Source organism: Pimephales promelas, chromosome 1, assembly GCF_988280905.1.
Source record: "Pimephales promelas chromosome 1, fPimPro1.hap1.1, whole genome shotgun sequence".
Taxonomy (NCBI): domain Eukaryota; kingdom Metazoa; phylum Chordata; class Actinopteri; order Cypriniformes; family Leuciscidae; genus Pimephales; species Pimephales promelas.
The window spans coordinates 29,735,443-29,754,673 of NC_142769.1; the positions used below are offsets into that span (position 1 = coordinate 29,735,443).

A 19,231-nucleotide genomic window follows, 5' to 3' on the forward strand; every position below is an offset into this window, starting at 1 on the left:
AATCAATAGCCCGAAAAAGTCAAGACTTTTCAATTTACACCTACCTTTGACTAGTAATATTTAAGATTTAAGGCCTCAGAAGATAAAAGATTTACTCTCGGATGTGAGCTATGCCTAGATGGTGCAACAGGTATTAATTTTGCACAGGACTTAAAAAACACATTTTATGTCCAGGCAGGTCTTAAGGCCATTGCACTCTGAGATTTTCATATGCATTTTTTCGTATTTCGTGATTTGGTGGCTCTGAATTGTCAAAACACCATTCAAACTCCATTCAAACTGCTTGCTACGGATGCGAAAAATGGCATTGTGCAAGCATGATTGACATAACGTGAGGTCGTATTTACTTTTTTAACGTGCGAAACTTTTGGACGTAAATTTAGGACTCAGTGTGCAAGGGCCTTTACAACCAGGTGTAACTTTACGTCCAGCTGGTACAACCGGCCCCTTGAGTTCAGTGTGCGTTGTCTTTCTCTCCTTTCTCAGATACCCTGTGCCCACCAGGACAGTTTTATGAGGACTGCGGGAACCGAGTAGACGGCCCTTCGGCCAGTAAAGGTTTAGCCTGTGAACAGACCTGTGAGTCGTATTTGCTGAACCTCACCTGCTCCACTCATGAGCCGTGCGTTCCTGGCTGTGTTTGTCCCGCAGGGTGAGTTTGTCCCAAACATCTTTGATGTTTGCATTCGTGGTATCTGTTATCGCTTACAAAAACATACTGGGGTGGACCATATTCAAAAACCAGTGGCAACTGGAGCTTTGCAATTTTACAAATAACAGTAGGCAAGAGACAAGAATCAACACGAAACTTCTAGAATTTATATTTCAAACACTGTCAGTCACATAAACTACCATTTAAAAGTTTGGAATACGTTTATTTACATCAAAGAATCCTGAAAAAAAATTATCACAGTTTCCACAAAAATATTAAGAAGCATGACTGTTTTTAGCAATAAGAAATGCATAATGTTTCTCCTACTACTAAACTACTTCTACTACTGATGCATCAAAGCAGCATATTAGAATGATTTCTGAAAAATTGTCCCAATTTATGTATTTTTGTTTTCTCTGTGACGATTGGCCCAATCATCACAGAGAAAACAAAAATACATAAATTACAAGCCTAATGTCCTATAAACAATCAAAAGGGACCCACAATGACACGTTTAGAGCCTCTTTTCAAAATCTGGATCAAAAGATGAAAGATGCAAGTACAGTGTCTTCAATGGACTCTTGCTTCAGTGTCCATTGAATCCAATGGATATATTGATAAGTGTATCATGTTGTACGAATTTGATATATGCTATATATGCTTTTGATTCAATTTTATTTGAAGGCACACCAGTTTTTTTTTTTTAAAACACGGGACTATCATGGTACTTTATTGTAAGTGATGCTGCTATTGTGCCATTCACTACTCAGCTGTTTTAGGGACTGTTTACAACTGGTCAGTTCATGGGTTTTCTCTGAACGTATGGTTTTAAATCCGCTAGCTCAAACCACTTCAATGCCTGGTCTGAGAGGCATTCCAACCAAAACTGGACAAGTGTAAATGAATCACTCTCTCTGTCCTATTGCGGTCTTTGATCTTGAAATTAGCTGTTACTTTCATTGACGTGAACACCATTAAAATATACATATAGCATGGGAATTGAAGATTGGATTTATATTCCTTTTGTGGAGACACCTTTATGTGTCAAAGTGTAAATGTAACCGTTTTAACAAATCAAATAGCTATCCTAGAGTTCTAATGTGATTGCTTTTGGTGTCACCCATTCAATGACTTGCAGTTGTATTTTAGCCAATTTAAACACTTTTACAGACACTGCACTCTTTAAAAGTACGAGTATGTTTATTCCTCATCTGTTTTGGTAGTAAATTTTTTATATGTTTAAAGGTTAGATGTTTCCGTGGTTGTGTGTGATGTGGAGGGTTTAATTGGTGAATGGCTGTGTATTTACGTGTGTGATGAGGCAGTGATCCATGGCTAAGCTTACTGGGTGGAATCGCTTGAGAAGCGTCAAGAACTACTCATTTCCATTACACATGCATACACTGGGATTTTTAGCTCTGGCTCAAATAGTGTTCTTAATTCAATTCTATTCAAATATTGATTCAAACCTCCTTTTACTGGCAGATGCAGACCGTTAACATACCAAGCCAGCGATGTAATGTAGATTTGCAGAAGTACACAAGCCCCCCAGGCTCACTTTCACGGACTGATGACATTTTGCTCTACACGCTGAGGTCTCACTCGGATGGTGTCTGCCGGAGCAGGTGATGATGTCGATACAGATCAGTTAAAGGGTCTCCACTGACTCAGTGGGAACCTTTGCTGCTGCCTACGGCAGGTGAAAAGAGTTCTTTGTAGCTCAACTTCACTTCCCCTTCTTTTTTTCCCCCCTCACGTCACGTTCTCACTAAAGGGGCCTCAGAGAGCACGACTCTTGCTCTATAGATGGATTTTTGTCATCTGATACATTTAATGCCAGTGTCTACACAAGCAAACTGAGGTTAAGTGCCATATCACAAGCTTAACTTCCTAAAACCATCCTCAGCCATAACAGCATGATACGACCTCGTCTCAGTTATCCTCTTACCAACACCATAACCAGCAACAGAGAGTCTGGGAATATGCCATGTTATGTTGTTTTTAGTTTAGTTTTGAAAGATTTTTTTATCTATGAGATTTTAAAGGGATAGTTCACCCCAAAGTGAAAATGCTGTCATCATTTACTCACCCTCCTCAAGTTGATGGGCACCATTGACTTCCATAGTAAGCATTTCAGTTTACTCATCCCAAGTCAATGGGGCCCATCAACTGTTTGGTTACTGACATTCTTTAAAATAGCTTGTGTTCAGCAGAAGAAAAAACTTCATACGTGTTTGGAGGGTGAGTCAATGATGACAGAATTGTCATTTTTGAGCGAACTATCCTTTTAAGCAGCTCACATTTGGTTATTGCAGAAAGGAGTCTTCTTAATATTTGTGTTAAAAGGATTCAACTATGAAGGTTTGAGATTCGTTTAATCTCAAAATATATAACAGTTCTCAAATTATATTATGACAGTTGTTTTTCCTGTTACAATTTTGATTAGGATAATAATATATATATTTTTAAGTTTATTATTATAGATTTTCATTTACATTTTTAGTTGGAATGAGTATAACACTTTGTTTGTTAATGCTCAGATCTCACTAATTCTGAATTACAAAGGCAATCTAATACTCTCAATACAAAGGGAAACACTCTCATGAACATTCATCAGTCGCGTAGTGAAAGGGCTGTGAGGTCACAGATGTATCTGGAGAGCAACTAGAGTCTCCACTGCACACAGAGGGGATGTGATATTTTAGATGGCTGAGTGTGTGTGTGCGTGTGATTCACATTCTTCTGACTTATTGACCTTTTAAACAGAAAACAGTTACACAAGAGCATCATGGGAAAGAAATATCATTGCTGAGATTCTGTCATGAGTCTTTAATAAATTCCTGCAACTCGATAGTTTGGCATCTGGGCTGGTGTAAATATGGCACAAAGGCCCCTTATGCCACAATGAGAAGTAGTGATGATATTATTGATAAGTCTGGAAATGACGAAATGCGTCATACAGTACGTGTGGTCTTGGTCTAACATCATTATCGTGGAGCCGCGCAGTAGCAGCAGGATGTTATATGTAAATTAGCAAAGGAATGTCCACAACAGGTGTGTCAATCATATTATATCCTGTTAACAAAGTAATTTATCATGTATTAGTCATGTATCGTGATCTATACATTTTTAGATATTTGTACTGGAAAACAGAGCAAATATTCTGTGGCTGAATTTGTTTTTGTAGTGCAAATGGAGGGCTGTATTGGACTGAACATCACCTTACACATGCAGAATTTTTGTTTGTACATACTGTTATGTGTCTCAAGTAACTGAACCATTGAATATTTGAACATATTCAGCAAATATAAGCTTAAAAAGACATGTAGAATACATTGCTGATTGTCAATCTGCTTTTATACATTTAAAAGCACCTAAAGTGACTGTAAAAGGCAGAATGTAAAGTATTTGATTGTTTGCCCTGTGGAACACTGTCATGAGTCTCTTGACACTCTTGACCTTTTCCAGGGAATTTCCAGCGGCCATACTCTTCCACACACAGACACAGTCACAGTCACATCCTGTCTTATTCAGAGAGCAATGTCTCACTACCAACAATATAAGTTGAATTTGTGTGTGTGTAAGCTGTGTTTGATATGTGAGCTAGATCGTACATGCAGGATGAATTCCTCAGTGCACCTGTTCATGCTCAGAAAATGAGTTTGCTAATTACTGAAGACAGGGTTTTCATCTTTCTGTCTATTATACATGGTCACCTCTGTCATCTGTGCTTCTTGCACCAAAGTTCTCACTTTAGTTATGTCTTTAGTTACATTAATGACGTCAACTGCTGTATAACAAACATGGCATCTAAAGACTACTTTACTATTGTTATTCCCTGGAGTTCAAGGCTTCCCTCTTACATTATGCTCTGGATCCCTTATGCTAAAACACATGCTAAAATATATATAGACTGAAATGTATTATATTTTAAAGGAAAGATATAGAATGTACTGGATGTTAGCTTAGTCGTTATTCTTAAGAGCATGATCTATTTATGTTAACAAGAAACTACACTTCTAACCAGAAGAAGCTAGTTCCAACCACAAAAGTTTAAGATGCTGTTTGCCAATGGAACTATGATTTCAGGAAACGACAAATCATTGAACTATGTTGATAGCGACAGAAGTTGGCTAATGATGCTTTGGGGAGACACACCCCAGATTGGGTACTGGCCAGTGGAACGTTTTCTGTAACTTTAAAGTTTGTTGAAGATGTTTCAGCATAGTCTTACTTTTCACTCTGTTTCTCTCTGACCATTAAGCTAAGGGTGATGCTGATACCCCTGTCTCTCATGGGAGCAGCAGGTATAGGAGTGTTTTTGTGAGCAGGGGAATTCCTGCACTAATAAGAAGGAATAATTACCCCCTCCTCCACCCCTCAAGCAAAGTGGTTAATGGCTGCGATGCTTATTTACACAGTAAACAGGTGCACAGCTGGATCAAATTACTGATAAGCTGCTTAAAGACATTCCTGTAGTCCATACTTCAAAATCAGCACTTTTTCATTTGTCAAGATGAAGAGAAAGAAAGGAAACTATAAGAAAGCCATCTTTATGTTTCTCTGCTTTTGCCGTGCTCTGCTGCAGACCTTCAGCTTGTGTGAATACAGATGCTTTCTAAACAACTGCTTTCTCTCTTAGGGTTAGGGTCAGGTTTAGGGTTTAGGGTTAAGGTCAGGGATTGATGCAGATGACCTCTACGTCGTCTTTAGTGTAAGGCATCTCACTGGGTCTGTGGTTAGGGCTCCTCACAGTGAATATGATGCCGCAGTTGAGTCTCTAAAGTGTGTTTAACTCCCTGAAGCCTTTTGATGGTCATGGTGCTCATTTCATTTCTATTCACTTTTATTTCCATGCACTTCAGGTTCCACCAAAAACTTTGACCTTGTTTGAACTGAATTATCTGCTTCAATATTGTGAGTTTTAGTTTTCATTTCATAGACAGATTTTGATGTCTGTTTAACTGATTAATGTAGTTGTTGCCAATGAGGAGATATAAATTAGTGAATGTTTCTGATATATTTCTTCTGACTTAGCCAGAACATAATAGTTGAACTAAATAATATTCAACAGTACTCAAGATATCCGACTGTGATAAGCCTTCAGTCAGTGTTTTTTCAGTAATATTCCCTTTGTTGAATTTTTGTGAGATTTGCTTGGATATTTGCTTGATAATGAGTGTGAGCATGCAGTTGTTTATGTGTTGCTTTAGTTTATGTAAAATGTATATGTACTGTGGGTATTTGTGAAACCATGCTCATAGACCAGGGTTCCTCAGATCCGGTCCTGGAGGGACCACTGCTCTGCAGAGATTAGTTCTAACCCTAATCAAACACCCCTAGACAGGCTAATCAAGGGAAATATCATCTGAGAATATCATCTTGCCTGAAATCCTTGATCTTCATTATGATGTACTGATTCTAAATGTGGCGAAATGTCTGTTTGTGTTCATAATTCTCCATGTTTTCAGAACTCAATCAGCTTTGAATCCAATTTGTATATTAGATTTGACAATCAGTGTGTTTTAATGACTTCCACCCCACCCATATTAATGAAATATGAAATGATATCCCATCACTTGTGCTCAATACAATGTATTGACAATTGACCGGCAACGTAAGGTATTCATCCCACAACTCATTTGAAAAAAAATTTTTTTTCCAGTTTTTCTGTAATTTCAGCCCTTAGAGTTTTTGTTTGAGTCGTGGTTTTATTTTCTCAAGTCTGCTTTGTACAGAGAGAGAACAGCATCACTGGTGCGTGAAGATAATTGGTGAGCAAATGGAGTGTGTGATTTGTTTAGTTATGGATCCATCTCTCTGACTCTCAATTAATGCATGCAGAACAGAAGCAGGTGATCACACATTCTTTGATGGCAGTAAGTGATCCAGCGTGCTGGCTGTGGGATAAAGAGAGCTGTTAACGCCTGTCTATCTGGGGTGTAAGTTTACTCAGTTCTAACAGACAGTGTGCTGGGAACTCTCAGAGACCCTCGGGCCAGTGGAAATGATTCACTGCAATATTACAAGATCTTTATCAGAGACAGAGTGAGAGAGAGAGAGAGAAGCTCTTTGGATCTGTGAGAATGAGAATCGGCTGTTTTTCTCATGTGACCAGTGAGATTTTTCTTTCATCCCTGCACCCATCCAAATATCCTTGTCTCAGGCCGAATCTTCAGAGTTCCTGCGTAATACTTGCATGGCTTCTGGACTCACATACACTACATGTTCTCAGATCCATTTACACATGCCCTGTTTCAGTATGTGCATCTGTGTGTTTCAGGCTCCTCAAGCATGGTGACGAGTGTTTTGAGCCACGTGAATGTCCGTGTTTGTGGAAAGGGAAAGAGTATTATCCAGGAGACAGAGTATCGTCCCCATGCCATCAGTGGTGAGATTACATTAAGTCACATTCTGTGCATTTCATTCATGTCTTTACAACATACAGCATTTTCAACTTTCATCAAAGATCATGTGGTCACTTGAATTTTGTTAAATTCATTGATTTAGGTTAAGGATGCTAGGAAAACAATTATACGTAACACAGTGTCATTTTCCAAATATGTTACAGACATAAAATGTTGTAGAAACTTTAAAAGTTAAGAGAGGAAATGTGTGTTGAAACTGTTTCTAGGATCTGAATGTGAATGTTTTGCAGTGTGTGTCAGCATGGCACGTTCCAGTGTGAGTTTCGCCCATGTCCGTCGATGTGCACTACTTATGGAGATCGACACTACCGAACGTTTGATGGGTTCCTGTTTGATTATATTGGTGCATGTAAGGTGTACTTAGTCAAGGTGAGCTTTGAGCAATATATCCAGATATCCCATACATCAAAAGACAAATTGACTGCATGTGTTTGCATACGTACTGTAGTTGAATACTAATGTGTGCTCCTGTGTGTGTGTGTGTGTGTGTGTTAGAGCTCGTTAGATGCAATGATGACTGTCACAGCCGAAAATATTGACTGCTTTGAGAGTGGCGTGATCTGCAGGAAATCTCTCCTCATCTCTGTTGGTCGTTCCTTCATTGTGCTGGATGATGACACCGGCATACCTGTAAGGGAACTCATTCAAGAGTCTCATTCACTCTCTCCATAACCCGTTATAAAACCTTACTATTGTGACACAGACATGCTAGAATTAAAAGCAATGCCTACAGTTGATGCTCTAATAATTATTCATGAGGTTTATAATATGCCCCACCCACTTTCATGTTGGTTGCAAAATATATTTTTAATGCAAGGATATAGTGGTGATGAAGTTTTGCTAGTGCTGCATCTGTAACTTATGTTTCCTGAAACATTGGTTTGGTGTGAAATGATAATGATAATCTGGTTGATAACAATCTGTGTATATGGTTCATGTGCAGAATCCATCCAGTGTGATTGACAGGCAGAGAGTATATATCTGGCAAGCAGGATACTACACCATTGTGCATCTGCTTGGGGAAGACCTCACAGTGCTGTGGGACAGAAAAACCACCGTACATATACAAGCTGGACCACGCTGGCAGGTAAAAACACACACAAAGAGATGTGTTGCTGGTGTCAACTTGTAGTTTTCAGTATAGCAAATCGTTCATTTGAAGAATTTTGATTACTGGTACCTTACAAGTTTGTAATTGTGTGTTCATGATATTTTAGGGCAAGCTTACTGGTCTTTGTGGGAACTTTGATCAGAAGACAGCGAATGAAATGAGAACACCAGAGAATATCGACTCATCAACACCACAGGAGTTTGGCAACAGCTGGACAGCAGCAGAGGCATGACAAACAGATAAACACACCAGCGCAGTCTCATCCCAAGACGTTATATAACTGACCTAACCCTACCCCAGACTTAAACCTACCCCTAAACCTACCCCGTCACCTAACTGACTTTAAAGGTAAAGCATCAGTTGTATGACGGCCCGGGATCGTCATCTAACCGACGTTTAAGGGACCCCCTAAAGAGGCGGATGTTGACGTATGGTCAAAAGACGTCCCAAGACATCAGTTAAATGACGTCTTGGGATGAGACTGTGTTAAACACACATACAACACCAGTCAAATGTTTTGAAAGATGTCTCTTATGCTTACCGAGGCTGCATTTATTGGATCAAAAAGTATAGTAAAAATAGGAATATTGTGAAATATTATTACAATTTAAAATAAGTGTTTTCTAATTGAATATTAAAATGTAGTTTATTCCTAAAGGCCAAGCTGAATTTTCAGCAGTCATTACTTCAGATCCTTCAGAAATCATTCTAATATACATGCTTGCTGAAGTGTAAATTTGATTTAAAAAAATCTTACGCAAATCCATTAGTTTAAATTATATTGTATTACTGTTTTCACAAAAAATATTAAGCAGCACAATTGTTTTTTAATATTGATTAGAAATTTCAGTGCAAATATAATAAGAAATTAACATTTTAGAAAGGTTTCTTAAGAACCAAGACTGGATTATTTTTTCCTGAAAATTCAGCTTTGCATGTCAACACAATAATAAATTACATTTTAAAATATATTCAAATAGAAAACTTTTTTTTTTTTTCAAATTGTAATAATATTTCAAAATATGACCAAATTCATAAATGCACATTGTGAGCATAAGAGAACTCTTTGATAAACAAAAAAAATCATAAGTATTCCAAATCTTTAACTTGTAGTGTATCTAAAACAGAAGTACTTTGATTTTGCCCTTCTGAATGTCTTAAATCTGGCGGTAGCTACAAATCAAACACTGTAGTATGACTGTCTGTTTGTTTGTGCATGTCCCATCAGTGTGTGAACAGTCCTGATATAAGGCACCCCTGCAATCTGAATCCTCTTCGAGAGCCCTTTGCAAAAAGACAATGTGGGATTTTGCTCAGTGAAGTGTTCCAAGTCTGCCACCCTGTGGTAAGTTGATCACCTCTGAACATTAATGCTCAAATTCACATCAAGTCGAAATGTACATGTGAGTGAGATAGGGTCTCTGTGTTTAAAGGTTTTTCATGCTCTATAGGTAGATGTCACATGGTTCTATATGAACTGCCTGGTGGACACCTGTGGCTGCAACCGTGGAGGAGACTGTGAGTGTTTCTGCACAAGTGTTGCAGCATATTCTCACCGCTGCTGCCAAAAGGGTGTCACCATTGATTGGCGCTCCCCTTCTGTCTGCCGTAAGTGATATTCCTAACAATCAGTTATTTTAATAAAAATGGTAACACTTTAGTTTAGAGTCCAATTCTCACTATTAACTAGCTGCTTATTTGCATGTATATTACTAGGATATTGGCTGTTTATTAGTACTCATAAAGCACATGATCCTACCCAATAAACTTAAAAACTACATTACTAACTATTAATAAGCATTAATTAGGAGTTTATTAAGTTGGACCCTAATAGCTAATTACTGAATAAGCTATGGTGAACACACATTCTTCTAAAATACAATGATGGTCAGAAGGAAGAAGGAACTGAGTGATGTACTGTATATATATATATACTACAGTTTTTCATGTGCTTTATTTTTGAGTTTATTTATAATGAGTAATACTATCCTCTTCCTCTTGCAGCTTATGACTGTGAATACTACAACAAAGGTACATCTGTAATATTGTGATGATTATAACATTTGTACATGTCTGACACATATATTATATTATATAAATGATATATTGTTATAATTTTTTACAATTGTGCATGTGTGTGGGAATGCACATGTTCATAGCTTTAGGTAAAGGGCCACTGAAGCTTTTGACCTACAGAGAGAGAGGAACAATGTTGGCAGCCAATAAGACAACTGGACTGGTGTTCCCAAAAAGAGAAATAACCAGTACTGATGAGATCCTGACGCTGTTCATGATGACGCCAGGCATCAGCAAAGCCAGAACACATGGTATTCATATAAAAATCCTTAAAGTCCCCATGTAGTCACTAATTTTATTCCTTAAAACTCATCTTTGATCACTAAAATTACATATTTAAATGTTTTTTTTTTACTTAAAATAGTTTGAATGTGACTCTACTCCCTTGCCTCATTAAGTATATGTGATTGTATGATTATGCAAATTAGCCCCGCCCCACTCACTCAAACCAGCTCAGAAATCCACTCAAGTTGAAAGAAACACCAGTGATTTCAACCTGTGTTTTTGAGACTGTGTTTTATTGCAGTTTTAAGGAGAAAATACTAAATGGTGGTGACTTATGAATTTGCACACGGTTTATCTTAAAGCATATTAAAAACACCACTTAGACCACAGGGGGGACTTTAAGGGAAAAATATACAGTAAAACATGCACATTTTTAGACAAAATCTGGTAACACTTTAAAATAATGGTCAGTAGTTAACAAGTAGCTATGCAGGAAGTAATAGGTAGTACTGCATTAACACCGAAGTTAATACTATTAACTAATATGGAAGCAATATTAACTAAGCATTAAGTAATAGGTAATTAGTACAAAGGTAGTTCCTTGGTAGGTATTTGATTGTTACTAAAGAAATACACTCACCGGCCACTTTATTAGGTACACCTGTCCAACTGCTCGTTAACACTTAATTTCTAAGCAGCCAATCACATGGCGGCAACTCAGTGCATTTAGGCATGTAGACATGGTCAAGACAATCTCCTGCAGTTCAAACCAAGCATCAGTATGGGGAAGAAAGGTGATTTGAGTGACTTTGAACGTGGCATGATTGTTGGTGCCAGAAGGGCTGGTCTGAGTATTTCAGAAACTGCTAATCTACTGGGATTTTCACGCACAACCATCTCTAGGGTTTACAGAGAATGGTCCGAAAAAGAAAAAACATCCAGTGAGCGGCAGTTCTGTGGGCGGAAATGCCTTGTTGATGCCAGAGGTCAGAGGAGAATGGCCAGACTGGTTCGAGCTGATAGAAGGGCAACAGTGACTCAAATAACCACCCGTTACAACCAAGGTGGGCAGAAGAGCATCTCTGAACGCACAGTACGTCGAACTTTGAGGCAGATGGGCTACAGCAGCAGAAGACCACACCGGGTGCCACTCCTTTCAGCTAAGAACAGGAAACTGAGGCTACAATTTGCACAAGCTCATCGAAATTGGACAATAGAAGATTGGAAAAACGTTGCCTGGTCTGATGAGTCTCGATTTCTGCTGCGACATTCGGATGGTAGGGTCAGAATTTGGCGTCTACAACATGAAAGCATGGATCCATCCTGCCTTGTATCAACGGTTCAGGCTGGTGGTGGTGGTGTCATGGTGTGGGGAATATTTTCTTGGCACTCTTTGGGCCCCTTGGTACCAATTGAGCATCGTTGCAACGCCACAGCCTACCTGAGTATTGTTGCTGACCATGTCCATCCCTCTATGACCACAATGTACCCAACTTCTGATGGCTACTTTCAGCAGGATAATGCGCCATGTCATAAAGCTGGAATCATCTCAGACTGGTTTCTTGAACATGACAATGAGTTCGCTGTACTCAAATGGCCTCCACAGTCACCAGATCTCAATCCAATAGAGCATCTTTGGGATGTGGTGGAACGGGAGATTCGCATCATGGATGTGCAGCCGACAAATCTGCGGCAACTGTGTGATGCCATCATGTCAATATGGACCAAACTCCCTGAGGAATGCTTCCAGCACCTTGTTGAATCTATGCCACGAAGAATTGAGGCAGTTCTGAAGGCAAAAGGGGGTCCAACCCGTTACTAGCATGGGGTACCTAATAAAGTGGCCGGTGAGTGTATATCCTCATTGAGAACTACTTGTGAACTAAGAATTAATAACCAATTAATTACTAATCACAAAAGTAACATGTCTAAAAAGTGAACAATTGTGGGGGTTTTACTCTTAACGTGGTCATAACATTTCAGAAGCACATGCCTCAAATGGGTTCTTTGTGGAAACCAGTTTATGAAGTTTATATATCCTCCCAAATACATTAGCTAGGTTGAGATTGTGACCACTACTCTTGCCAGGATGGACGCATGTTCTGTTTATTTAAAACTTAAACATAAAATAATCCTAATAAAGACAGTTTTTAAAAATAAACCTTAAATAATTATGAAGTGATGCTGACACTCTCATGATTGGATTAGTTCACTATTATGAGCTCTATTGAATGTCAGTCACATATATCTCAGACTCCAAAGACCTATAACTTTATGTTACAGTAGCTGCCTGAGGAGGACTTCTCTTTAGGACATGAATATAAACATTGATGTTCACTTGTCAAAAACAATTTGTATCTTTAATGAAGAAATTGGCAGCATTTATGTTACGATAAGCAGAAAAACCACATCTTCCAGATTACAGTGTTTGTTAGAATATTAGTGCCTCACAGAACCTGTACAGTATGTGTCAAATATAAAATTAAATTACTCGTATCATTTGTGAAAAACATGTTAACTCCTCACTAACTACTTAAGCATTACCTTGTTATCCCGCAGGAACTACTAGTGATGTGGCCCATTATTTTAAAGTGAAAAACATGTTAACTCCTAACTAACTACTAACTAACTACAAGCGTTTAACGCTTGTAGTTAGTTAGGAGTTAACATGTTTTTCACTTTAAAATAATGGGCCACATCACTAGTAGTTCCTGCAGGATAACAAGGTAACGCTTAAGTAGTTAGTGAGGAGTTAACATGTTTTTCACAAATGATACAAGTAATTTAATTTTATATTTGACACATACTGTACAGGTTCTGTGAGGCACTAATATTATAACAAACACTGTAATCTGGAAGATGTGGTTTTGCGCTTATCGTAACATAAATGCAGCCAATTTCTTCATTAAAGATGCTAATTGTTTTTGACAAGTGAACATCAATGTTTATTTTCATGTCCTAAAGAGAAGTCCTCCTCAGGCAGCTACTGTAGCCTAACATAAAGTTATAGGTCTTTGGAGTCTGAGATATACTGTATGTGACTGACATTCAATAGAGCTCACAATAGTGAACTAATCCAATCATGAGAGTGTCAGCATCACTTCATAATTATTTAAGGTTTATTTTTAAAAACTGTCTTTATTAGGATTATTTTATGTTTAAGTTTTAAATAAACAGAGAACATGCGTCCATCTTGGCAAGAGTAGTGGTCACAATCTCAACCTAGCTAATGTATTTGGGGGGATGTATAAACTTCATAAACTGGTTTCCACAAAGAACCCATTTGAGGCATGTGCTTCTGAAATGTTATGACCATGTTAAGAGTATAAAACCCCCACAATTGTTCACTTTTTAGACATGTTACTTTTGTGATTAGTAATTAATTGGTTATTATTTCTTAGTTCACAAGTAGTTCTCAATGAGGATATATTTCTTTAGTAACAATCAAATACCTACCAAGGAACTACCTTTGTACTAATTACCTATTACTTAATGCTTAGTTAATATTGCTTCCATATTAGTTAATAGTATTAACTTCGGTGTTAATGCAGTACTACCTATTACTTCCTGCATAGCTACTTGTTAACTACTGACCATTATTTTAAAGTGTTACCCAAAATCTAAAAATGTTATAACACAAACCTCCAACTTATTTTCTTAAAAAACATTCTTAAACATTTTTTTCTTTTTACATCATCTATGTATATACAGTTGATAATCTTATTAATGCTGCAGACTCATCCCTGGTGTCATTTGAGGCGGCAGACAGACCCAACTACTTCTTAAAAGCAGAGCGCAGTGGGCAGCTGAGACTGCAGAAGTGGGAAGAAACCGAGGCATTCTGGGATGCAGCTACATTTGTTCTTCATAGAGACACCTGGATTTCCGGCTTTGATTCGCTGGAGTCCTTGGCAAAGCCAGGGTTTTTTCTGCATTTCATGCTGTCCAGACTCCAGCTCATGAAATACAGTCACTCAGATCGATACCGCCAAGCTACTCTTTTCAAACTGACAGGTCAGCATGAGGCAACATATCTGCAAACTTGCTCAAAATCACAAAGAAACATTAGGCGGCCTAAAGTTTTGTTGTGATTATGAGCAAGTTTGCAGTATTTAGGCCTAGAAGTATTTAGGCCCATCACTTGCTTACCCCATTTTTTCCCAAATCATTATTTTTACCACAGGTGGCATACCTTACTATCCAATGGGTCCTCGATGTCAGTGGAGGTATGAATCATGTGTGAGTCCTTGCTTCAGGACATGCAGTGACCCGCCAGGTCTGAGCTGTGCCAGCATCCTGAAGTAAGAGCACACACATTCATGTATGCAAACACACACACATTTGATTTATGCAAATATCTAACTTGTTTAATTATATGGTAAAGTAATGTGGCTGTCATGCACCTTTCTATAGGGTTGAGGGATGCCTGCCTCAGTGTCCAAGTCACATGGTTTTAGATGAGGTCACTCACAGATGTGTCTATATGGAGGACTGTAAGCTACTATTTGTGCTTCATCTATTGCTAAATCTGGTGTAAAACAAAAACAATGTCAATAGTATTTTATTGTGATATTAAAGCTATAGCTAAGTTCAGGATTTACTTCTATAATCATTGTCAAACAAGGTAGTGACAAGTTTTTAAATGCTATTTCAACTAGCTCAAATGCTAACAACAGACCACTAGTCAGACCACTAATGATCAATGGAGTAATGTAAAAATAATGTTTAATTTTTATTTTTATACCATAGTAAATTCAAGCTCCAGTTTAGCTACCTTAACATAACACAGTTAGCTATATCAGTTTAAATTAGCTATTTTGTGCAGTTTCTAATACATATTGCATTCGTGTTTAGGCATTAAGCCTGCTGTTGTTCCTCCATTCACGCCACCCAGCACTGCCATATCATCAACATCCTCAGAACATTACACCTTGAGTGGCCTAGCGGTGTCTATGTCACTTACATCTACAACAGTGCCAGAGAGTAGCGTCACCGCTATTACACCTACAACTCTCAAGCCAAGCACTGAAATGCTTACATCTTCCCCTTTCAGACCTGAGGTGGTGGAAACCATTACCACATTAATAGCTTCCTCTTCCTCCCCAAGCCCACTGGCTTCCAGTGAGAGAACCACTAAAGCATCAAGCATCACTCACACTTCCTCAACCACATTGCACACTAGCCCAACGTTTATCTCATCATCTCTCTCTGGCACCTCTACAACAAGCAGGCCAACAGAGTCGTCAACACTACAGACGCGTACGACAACTATCTCCTTACCGCCTACTTCTAGTCCTCTTCTGTCATCTACCTCAGGCAAAGACCAGACCAGAGTAAGCACTCTACCTGTGCTTCCAGTCTCGACCAGCATGAGCTCCACTGAAGCCACTTCCCCAACTGCAAAAATGTCAACTCCCCTCACCTCTAGTATTGAGACTCCTAGAGTCTCAGAGATCCTCACATCTACTGAAAAGACCTCAATTCCCACTTTGACTTCTAGTGGCGGCACACAGTTTCCTGCTGAAACCATCAGCACGACAAAGTTCACATCACCATTGACTACGACACGTATATTAGGATCGAGTACCTCTGTCACCACAGAAAAATCTTCCTTTCCAACGACTTTAGACACTCTGAAGACCCCTGAGAGCCCTTCTGAAACTCACAAGCCTTTGGACATAACTACAATTTCCACTTCCCCTACAGATATTAAAGCATCAACAAGTCAAATTTCAGTGACATCCACAATTTCCGCTTTTCAAACACCAACTTCACCAACTCAAACAACTTCTTTTATTTCTTCAACATCAACCTCAGAGCAACCCGAAACTTCAAAAACAACACGGTCTTTCTCCACAGCTGCTCCAGCAACCCTCATCACCACAGTGTCCTCTCAAGCTCCTACATTTGTACCAAAAGAAACCACAGCAAAAACAACCTTTCAGTCGACATCTGGTATGTATACTTATCCTGATGTTCTAACAACTGATAGGACATTACAGACAGATTGGAGAATGATCCAAACCACGTCAACTCCATCAGTATTTCCAGAGACATCCCAAACCAGTGTCAGGACAACAGAGAGCCCACTTACCACCTACACGACCATGCCATTCACCTCAGCGCCTACAGAGGAAACATCAACACTGCTCACATCACCTGTGTCACCCACTGACAAGACAACTTCTAGAGTTGTTTCCACTTCTACTACATTGGGCCCTACAGTGTCTCACTGGAGTTTAGTATCCACCACTGCTCTCCTTACAGACAAAGTCACCACATCGCCAATACATCCTCCTTATTCTACGACAACTATGACCACCACACCTGCACTGCCAGCGATTTCTCCAGCTTCGCCATCTAAACTTACGACGGCAATATCAGTATCTCAAGGCCCAACAAAAACCATTGAAACAACTGTCACTTCTGAGATACCTCTACTTACATCTACTGCAGCTGAGAAGGAGATTGCTTCCACCACTCGAACATCTACAACTAGACCTTTTAGTATACATTATGTCACAGAGACAACTAGGGTTTCACATGCCACAGATAAAGCTGTGCTGTCAACTACTGCGACAACCCAGACGTCAACACAGGTCCATGAGACCTCCAGCACCCTTCCTTCCACAATGACACCTACATTCACAACCCTTGTCACACCGGGCCTGACTACACGGGTGGCTGTGGCTACCACGCGACGAGAAACACCACGAGTTGTGGCCACAACCAGCATTTCGCCTCCTACGAGCAATGAGACGACATTGACAACACTCTCTACTATTTCTACAGATAAAGTGACTACTGTTTCCACATATACAACTTCCTCTAGTATCCCTGTTGCTTCTTCTAGCACACTTACTACACACAGTCCTGACATCACTCAATACACCTCTGGATTTACAGAGTACACAACTGAATCTGGTCTGACCACAGCACTGACATCATCAACGGGAACAACTACAACTCTAATGCCAAGTGTGGCATCAGTTGTTACTCAGACTACCATTTCAAAACAGCCACCTACTTCCTCTTCTGTTTCTGAGAGTAGTTCCGTAACCAGTGGTATTCCTTCTACTGAGCGCCCTCTGGTGGATGAACTTACCACAGTCACAGCCATATCACCAGCCTCAGACACTGCCCGAGCAACTCTGAGCTCATCCGTAGTGACCAGTCTTCCCCACACCATAGAAACAGAGCACTTGATGACAAGCCAGACACATGTAGACCCAAAAACTACTGCTGTCGAGCCAAGCAGAGTATGCACTGTGAGTCCATTATAAAATGCTTTTATTTTTATATAAATTTTAAATATTGTTTGGATTTTAGATAAGAAAAGTCTGCATTTATGTGTTAAACTAAATTATCTTTGTGTGTCTGTAGTCTCCATATACAGAAGTAGTGGATGAATGTACAAAGTTTATATGCGTCAGTGGCCAGTTGCTCCTCTTCAATAAGTCTCAGAGCTGCCCTTATGATCCTACACCCCCAAACTGTGGTCTTCTTGGCTTTGCTGTACTGGTCAATGGTGATAAGTGTTGTCCACGATGGGACTGCCCATGTGAGGAACACACATATTAAACACATTGCTAGAATCATTTTCATTCTGCCATTTCTTGATGTTTTATCAAAATATATTTTAATTTTGGCATGTAGGTCGTTGTTCAGTGTTCCCAGATCTTAATCTGATCACATTCGATGGGAAAAGTGTTGCGATTTATAAAGCTGCTTTATATGTGGTGACTCAACTTCCCAATGAGACCGTCAGCATCCTAGTACAAGAGTGTTCTGGACCAGATTACACCGTAAGATATGCACAAGTGATATAAAAACTTTTAGTTCTACTCTTTATGTACTTTTTTTATTTTTGTATCGAAGTCATGATATTATTCTGTTTGTTTCCAGCTTGTGTGGAACTTTACCAATTTGTGTCTGGCAGCTTTAAACATCACTCACAAATCCAACGAAGTACTCATCAATCGTCTCCAGAGACGTGTGAGTATTCATCCGCTCGCAATTCTTGGAAAACTTGCAACCGTTTTTTTAGTGACGATGAATTATAAAAAAAAAAAATTGTGATAAAATTGTGCCTGGGAAAATTATTAACATGCCAATCTGGCATATTTACACAAACAATGGGTTGTCTTTCCAGTTGTATGTGAACTCCAGGTATGCAAAGCCACGTTTTAAGAAGTTTGGTTTTGAGATTCTGGACACAGGAAACATGTATCTAATCCGAAGTCCAGCTGGTCTGAAGATCCAGTGGTTTCACACTACAGGCATGATGGTGATTGAGATGGACAGCTATAACAACAGACTCTCCACAATGGGCTTGTGTGGTACGAACCCGTTAACAACAGATTATATGGACCTTAAAAGTTCTCATGTCATATTTTAATGACATGTTTCTCATGTTTCTCACCCTGTCCAGGTAGTTGTGATGGTAACCCTCTGAATGATCTGACTCTGTCTAACGGTACAGTTGTGCCTGAGCAAGAGGATCCGGCTGTGTTCATTGATAGCTGGCAGATTCCCAACACCACCAGCTATGTCAGCCATAGCAGACGGAGGGAGGTCAACTGCACCACGAGCGACTGCTCTCAGTGCATGAGCATGCTGAGCAACCATACCTTCACCATCTGCCATCCTTATGTACGGCACACAACATGAACATCGCAGCAATACCAAATCTGCACCCACATGTGATCGCACACTACATTTCCTAACTGGTGTTTGTGC

General features: G+C 39.3%; 1 protein-coding gene across 1 annotated transcript in view; it reads left to right on the forward strand.

Annotated features, from left to right (window-relative positions):
• Positions 1-19,231, forward strand: part of otog (otogelin) — a 45,535-nt gene that overhangs the window by 15,703 nt on the left and 10,601 nt on the right. The window contains exons 23-41 of the mRNA XM_039688616.2: positions 487-652; positions 6,936-7,043; positions 7,311-7,449; positions 7,576-7,710; positions 8,024-8,167; positions 8,298-8,417; positions 9,420-9,536; positions 9,643-9,799; positions 10,196-10,222; positions 10,351-10,518; positions 14,228-14,506; positions 14,676-14,793; positions 14,906-14,985; positions 15,347-17,760; positions 17,876-18,053; positions 18,149-18,297; positions 18,398-18,487; positions 18,645-18,831; positions 18,924-19,144. Of these exons, the coding sequence (XP_039544550.2) occupies positions 487-652; positions 6,936-7,043; positions 7,311-7,449; positions 7,576-7,710; positions 8,024-8,167; positions 8,298-8,417; positions 9,420-9,536; positions 9,643-9,799; positions 10,196-10,222; positions 10,351-10,518; positions 14,228-14,506; positions 14,676-14,793; positions 14,906-14,985; positions 15,347-17,760; positions 17,876-18,053; positions 18,149-18,297; positions 18,398-18,487; positions 18,645-18,831; positions 18,924-19,144 (4,997 nt within the window). The remainder of the gene's footprint in view (positions 1-486; positions 653-6,935; positions 7,044-7,310; positions 7,450-7,575; positions 7,711-8,023; positions 8,168-8,297; positions 8,418-9,419; positions 9,537-9,642; positions 9,800-10,195; positions 10,223-10,350; positions 10,519-14,227; positions 14,507-14,675; positions 14,794-14,905; positions 14,986-15,346; positions 17,761-17,875; positions 18,054-18,148; positions 18,298-18,397; positions 18,488-18,644; positions 18,832-18,923; positions 19,145-19,231) is intronic.